This window comes from Colobus angolensis, unplaced genomic scaffold, assembly GCF_000951035.1.
Source record: "Colobus angolensis palliatus isolate OR3802 unplaced genomic scaffold, Cang.pa_1.0 Scaffold18, whole genome shotgun sequence".
NCBI lineage: Eukaryota > Metazoa > Chordata > Mammalia > Primates > Cercopithecidae > Colobus > Colobus angolensis.
In genome coordinates, this window is record NW_012114932.1 from 7596127 (window position 1) to 7603136 (window position 7010).

Sequence of the window (7010 nt, forward strand, 5' to 3'; positions counted from 1 at the left end):
CCCCTGCAGGACGCGGAGCTGGCCCTGGCCGGCATCAACATGCTGCTCAACAACGGCTTCAGGGAGTCGGACCAGCTTTTCAAACAATACAGGTGACCCACGCGTCCCCGCTCCCCCAACCCGGCCGCGCGCACCTCGTGTCCGGCTCACGCGCCTCGATCTGCGGCCCCCGGGAGCCCCCTCCCCCTCCTGTCAGTCCCCGATTCCGGTCCCCAGGTCGCCTCCCGGGCAAGATCAGCCGGAGGGAATGCGCCTCTGCCACATCTCTTCGTCCACCCCCTACCCCGGGCTCCGTAGCCCTTTCCCTCCCGGGACCCCCAGCGCGCCCGCAGTCTCCCCTCTCACTTTCTCCCAGCCTCGCCCTCCCAGAGATGTGCCCGGTGCCGGTCGGCTTCTCTCCGCAGGGCAGCTGGCTTTGGGACCGGATGAGATTTGAGGCAGCAGCGAGCCTGGGACCCGGGCTTGTCGTGACTCTGGCTCGCGTGCTGCCCCGGCAGCCTTTGTGACACGGAGCCCACCAGCTGCCTGCTCCTCGCGCCTCGCCATGGCTCTGCATCATTGTGCAGTTCCAGACGCTTTTATTGTTTGAAAACAGACACGCACAGTTGCTTTGCCGTGCAGGAATTTAAAAATTTCAGCCCAACTCTGCCCACTCATCTCTCTGCCTTGTCTTCTACAAACTCAGTCCTCAAAATGAGTTCCTGATATCTTTCAAGCAGACGTTATTTATTAAGAATTTTTCCAACGTAAAGGAAGGAAGAAAATGGAGGGATTTTTGAAAAGTATATGAGAATGGTAGGAAAACACGTGTGTTCAGTTAATTTTTTATTTGTCTTTTAAAAAGCAAAGCGAAAGCACTGAAACCTGGTAGTTTTCCTGTGGGGGTGGAAGGAACCTTCATTTCGTTGGGGACCTGGAGTGTGTGTTCTCGGGTTGAGGAAGCAAGTTTGTGATTTGCTGTCTGGATTGTTGACGAGCCTTAAGGATGTTGCTTAGCAGCTTTCCCGAACATGTTTAAGGGCCACATGCTTCACACGTTGGAGATCCAAAGTGTAGTTTGGTTGGAATGAGAGGACCAATGTACAACTGTGACCGAGAGGCAGAGTCTGTAAGAATGAGAATTGCCTAAAGTCTCAGACCTCAAAGAATGGTGGTTTCTACCCAGCAGAGCTTCCACCTTCTTAATGGCAAAGCAAATATCTCACAACTGTGAACTTTTCACTAAAGACCTTTTACTTTTAAATCGGTGATTTTTCCCCCTTTGGTCTGAAAGTAAAAACAACTTCGCTTTACTTAGAACATTTCATTTTTAAAGCATACAAGTCTGGGTTCAAGATGAAGTTTCATCAAAGGCTGTTGATGGGGGATTGAAAGGGTTTACTTGTCACACAATTTCTCTTTGGTAGTTTTTAAGAAGCCCTCAGGAAAAAAGGTATGAATATTTCCTATACTGTGCTATGATTCCGTTTTTAGACTACCAGTTTGTGTTGTATGAGAGGATGGAGAGTTGTAGAGTCAAATTTACTCTTTTTAGTTGATGATTTAGGTACTTGCGTATTTCAGTACTTATTGCTTTGAAGGCTCCTGTGATATTTATTTTAATGGTCTTTTTTCCCCTTCCTTTTCTGCATTAGTAGGCTAAAATACTACCTTTACATTGAAAGCATGGAATTTTTGCTTTATCTAGAAAATTTTATGCACTGTTAATAGAAGGCAGTATATGAATGGTTGGAAAACTCTCCCACAGCAGCAGCGGAGAGATGCCCCTTCAGAGATATTTCTCTGTAGGTGAGTGCGTTGGAGGTGTCCAGGGAATATTTACATTGTGTAGCTAGGTGCTGTCTGCTTGTATTTTGAAATGGGAACTGAAGATAAAGAAGGGAAAAAAACTGTAGTACCTCTTTTCTGCCAAGCACAGTGCTAGACACATTCCCTTATATATCCTCACTATTCTCATGACAACAAAAGAGTGAGGTGTATCTTATCGTGACAGTTTTATAACGAGGCTCATGAGACTTAGCTTTTACTATGGACCAGGACACAAACACTATAGTTCTATATCAAGGACTCTTTTCATTTTACCATTCTGCCTCCCTCACTAAATTTATAATAATTTGTCTTCTGCTCTGTGACCTTGTTTTCCAGCAGTGTTAAAAAGTCTTTTTCAGAGATGGTGGGAGGGAAAAAGACAGAGGTAGACAGAGATGGTATCATCCTATCAGTTTTCCTTGGCTCCATCTGATTTGTTTGTGGTGTGGACAATCATTGCGTTCTTCCCACCTCCCAAAAGGTGCTGATGTGTGTTTTGGAAAGCACAGTTGCGTACAGGTGTGATCATGGACAAGAGTCCTGCAACCTGGGTTCCAGTCTTACTTTTGCCACTTTTGTGGCTGCTGACTTTGGTTTCTCAAAATTTGCTTCCTTACCTATAAAATAGGAGTAACGATAAGAGTACCCACATTATTGTGTGATGGTTAGAATTAAAAGAAATAATCCATGGCCCCTGGCTAAGTGTAAGCACTCAGTAAACTCTAGCTAGCTTCTGTAAGTGGTGCCTTCCCTGCTAGTATTGGGCTTGCTTCTTCACAGTGTAGTTCGAGTACAAGACACAGTGTCCTGTGTGCAGGTGGCTTTTCTATTTAAAGTTCATCTTATGTATTACGTATGAAGGATTTAAGATTCTGTTATGCATTGGGAAACTTCCCTTTCTGTTCCAAAGTTAAATGGCCTGCTGAAGGCTCAGCAGTGACTTGATAAGTGTTTGAGGAGCACACTGCTGGCTCATTTTACCTACATAAGAGGGATGGGCAAATTACCCTCCCTGTCTCCTTTTTTAATGATTGTTTATCACAGGGGGACACCCTTCCTCTACTAGTAAACATTCCAGAGTCTTACTTTTACACTTTAACAGTGAAAACATATTTTATATCTAGTGTAACAATATTTTTTATTAAAGCAAGAAGGTCATTTTCTCATGCCACCTTACTAGAATGGTGAAAGTTTATCAACAGCTGCCTAATGAGAAATGGTTACTTTGTAGAGACAGATTATCGTGAAGGCCACTCTGAATTCGTGGCAAGTCTGGATTGTATAATTCAGATATTAGGCATATAGGAATTAGAAGTATATGCACAGTAGAAGCCTTCTTTTGGAATATAGGACAGCTCCCTGGTTGGGATTTGAAACTGTAGCTGCCTTTTTGTTGGAACTATAGTAATACTGTAGCAACAAACTGCTCTTTGGTGGTGCTGAGCCACCATGATGCACTTTGAGGTGTTTTCCCAGAGGTCAGGTTAGATTTGTGCTGCTGGAGGGCACTCCTGCTTTGAACCCAAGTCCATATGTTTTTAAGTTCGTGATCTTGACTACCTGAAGTCAAGTTCCTGATCTTGGTCTTAGTGCCCAGTGCTCTAGTCTAGCAGCAGTCACTGCCCCTTCACACACAGACACTCATTCCCTTTCTCCCTCGCTGTTTGCATATGTGACATGCACTCAGACCTTTAGTTGCTCAGGCACATAAGACAGGCTGTGGGTTAGCTGCCAAAGACACGTGCTAGATATTTCGATGCTGCAGTGTAGGTGTAGGTAAAGCTGATGGTGATAGGGAGGCTGGGAGACATAACCATGGTCACCTGGAGCCTGTAGAAGAAAAGAGAAGCAGCGTCTAACCCAGCCTGAAGGACAGTTTTGTGGAGGAAGTGATGCCTGAGCTTTATGATGGGGTAGAAGTGAATCAGTTGAATGAGGAGTTGGGAGGGGCAGGGCAAGGGGAAAAGGAGAATATGAGAGGTGGTGAGGTTTAAACGGAAACCTAGGAGAGGAAACAACAGAAAAACCCACGTGGAGAAATGAAATGACATTGGGAAAAGAGTGGTCAGAACTGCACACTCACCAGTATTACTAGGCCGTCACATAGGATGGCTTGTTCTACACTTATTTTCTTCCTACCACTGGTCAGTCTGTGCTTCCCATGGTCGGTGCTTTTCTCAGGGTTATTTAGCTACTGGGTGTCTCATCAACTCACTTTTCACCGTGACCATTGTCCACAGCGTGGCTATCACAGCCATAATTCACTCTTGGCTCCTTGGGACTTCAGGATCCTAATGTCACCACCTTTTTTTCTCTTTATGGCTTGAAATATTACTTTTGAACAGAGGACTGGCAGAAGTGAACCACATGGAGGCCTGAGGAGCGTGAGACGTTTGGAGCTTGTGATCCAAATGAGCTTCGCAGTTCTTATTTCTGCTGCCCTGGTGCTGAACCTCCCTCCTCCCCCCTTGAGGTTACCAGCCCATCTCCTGCTTTAACTCTTGGCATTCTTTTTGATCCTAAGACTTCTGCAGTTTTTACCTCTGCCAGGGCTACTACCAGTTTCTGGCTGTAGATATTATTAAAGAGTCCTACTTAGTCATTGTCAACTAAAATAGGAAACACGTATCATTATTATGAGTGTTTATTGGTACCTAGTTGCTATGAATTGTGACCCTTTCTTTTCCGTTTTAAACTATAAAATGGCAAAAATGTATTAAAATACGAAGCAAGAAAAATTTATGGTAAGTAACGTGAGTGTGCGTAAAATGAACGTGTGGGCCCTAAATTATTTAACACAGTTTTTGGCACATATGACAAAGCCCTATGAGAAAGCCGTAGGATCTGTGGGACTCCTTTTGTGAGCATGTTGATTGCAGAGCCGGTGTTACACAGATGGTTCCATATAATCCAGGAGTTGGTAAACTATGGCTTGTGGGCAAATTCTAGCCTGACACCGGTTTTTGTAAATAAGTGTTGAGACACAGCCATGCTCATTTGCTTATGTGTGGTCTGTGGTGGCTTGTGCACTACACCTGCAGAAAAGAGTAGCGTCAGAGGCCATATGGCATGCAAAGCCTAAAATATCTACTCTCTGGCCTTTTACAGAAAGAGTTTTTTGACTTCTGAGAAAACCTTGGTGCTTCCTGGAAAAACTCAAAGGCACTTGTAAGAGATGTTGAGTCAGCAGGCCTCTGAGCCTCTTATCTGCCTAAAACCATGTCAGATTCTTGGGAGGACAGGAAGGACTTGCAGGCTGCCCGTGTTTTCTAGACAATTCGGCGGCTCACAGACAAGAATGTGCCTCTGCCTTGCTCCTGGAGACAAGAGGAGAGTCCACAGATGCGGACATGTAAGAAAAGGAGAAGCAATGAAAAGCAGAAATGGCTTAAGGGAACTGGCGGGAAAGACAGGAAACTCATCTGTTGACTTATTCCATCCTCTTCAACTCAGTGGTGTGTTGGAAAAAGGCATCTTTTTCCCCCCAACTGTTACACTGTCTGAAAAGGTCCTAATTAAATATTCATTAAAGATTCATTTGGCTTAATTGAGATTCCTTTTAAAATGCAACTGCCTGTAGAATAATAGGATAGTTTGGAGGAAATTATCAGGAAAAAATACCTGTGCTGTAGTGTATGTAAGTCTCTGTGTGTACAAGTGTACACTTGTACAAATACACAAAGCAAAAGATGCGAGCCTTTAAAAGAATGTATTCTCTTAAGTCACATATGTAGTTATCCATCAGTATCCATGGGCGATTGATTCCAGGACCCCCGGTGGATACCAAAATCTGTGGCTGCTCAAATCCCTGATAGAAAATGGCACAGTATTTGTGTATCACCTACACACATCCTCCCATATACCTGAAATCATCTAGTAACTTTTCATACCTGATATCATGTAAACGCTATGTAGATAGTTGTTATACCGCATTGGTTAGGGAATAGTGACAAGGGAAAAAGTCTGCATATTTAGTACTAATGCAATGTTTTTTTCCCAAGTATGTTTGATCTGAGGCTGGTTGTGGAACTCGTGGATAATGAGGGCTGACTGTATTGTATTAACAGGTTGAGTGAGATTACCTTTTTTCCCTAATTTAGTTGAAAGAAGCTGTATTGAGTGAAATAAAGTTTTGATGAGGATTTTTTTAAAAAGGGAGAGAGAAGTAATATTGAAACATGGAAGCACTTTCTATCCTAGTTACAGGAAACCACTTGTAGATCCCCAAATGTGGTATTTCAGGACTCTAGATCTTTCACACAGCCTGTTTTAGTTCCTGAAATGCCACTTTCGCACCTGGTCTCCTTTGCCAGGGTAATCCTCCTATTTACCGAGCAGCAGCAGTGGGACTGGAAGAGGCTACAGAGGACTCAGGGAGAAGAGAGAGAATCAAAAAAGTACAGAAAAGTAGATGGCCGTGTGGCAAAGATGAATTGATTTCGAAACTGCCTAGTGCTTGGTCTACCCTGTGGAAAGGTCGGGTTGGGTGGGGAAGAACTGGTCCCTGTCTTACACAGCACCTCTCTCAGCACTTACTCTCCTCCCAACACCCTGAAGTCACGAGCCTGCTGCTCATTCTGTAACGTGGGTCCATTTGGCGGTTGAATAACCTTTGTGGGCTAACATGGGGAGAATGCATTCCAGTTTCTGAACAAGAGACTGCGAATACATGTTTTTATGTAAAATTATTCATGCATGTGCTGTGTAGGAAGAGAAAGTCATGCCTCCTTGAAGTGGATTTGATGATTGAGCTGGGGCTTTTCTTTTCTTCTTCTTTTTTTTTGAGACGGAGTCTTGCTCCGTTGCCCAGGCTAGAGTGCAATGGCATGATCTTGGCTCACTGCAACCTCCACCTCCTGGGTTCAAGGGATTCTCCTGCCAAGCTGGGGCTTTTCTTATGTAAAGATGGTTGGTGGTTTGCACCACCCTTTTCCCTAGCTGAGGTTGCTTTCTCCATCTCTTCCTTCTTGCTCAAGAATTTCAGAACGCACGAAATATACCTACATATATGTAAGGTAGTTACTCCTGTCTTACAGGAAAACTCAGTTATTACAGAGAAAGCCCCTAGAGAGTCAGGAAGTCCATCGCTTTAAAAAGTCTGTGTTCGGCCGGGCGCGGTGGCTCAAGCCTGTAATCCCAGCACTTTGGGAGGCCGAGACGGGCGGATCACGAGGTCAGGAGATCGAGACCATCCTGGCTAA

The 7010-nt window shown here is 44.5% G+C and overlaps 1 protein-coding gene across 2 annotated transcripts in view; it reads left to right on the top strand.

Annotated features, from left to right (window-relative positions):
• Window positions 1–7010, top strand: part of TTC39C (tetratricopeptide repeat domain 39C) — a 134646-nt gene that overhangs the window by 21913 nt on the left and 105723 nt on the right. Inside the window, exon 1 of one of the 2 annotated variants that reach the window (XM_011939256.1) lies at window positions 1–92. The exons of the other annotated variant lie outside the window; for it this stretch is intronic. Within the exon in view, the coding sequence (XP_011794646.1) occupies window positions 40–92 (53 nt within the window). The 5' untranslated portion in view covers window positions 1–39. The remainder of the gene's footprint in view (window positions 93–7010) is intronic. 2 annotated transcript variants of the gene reach the window in all.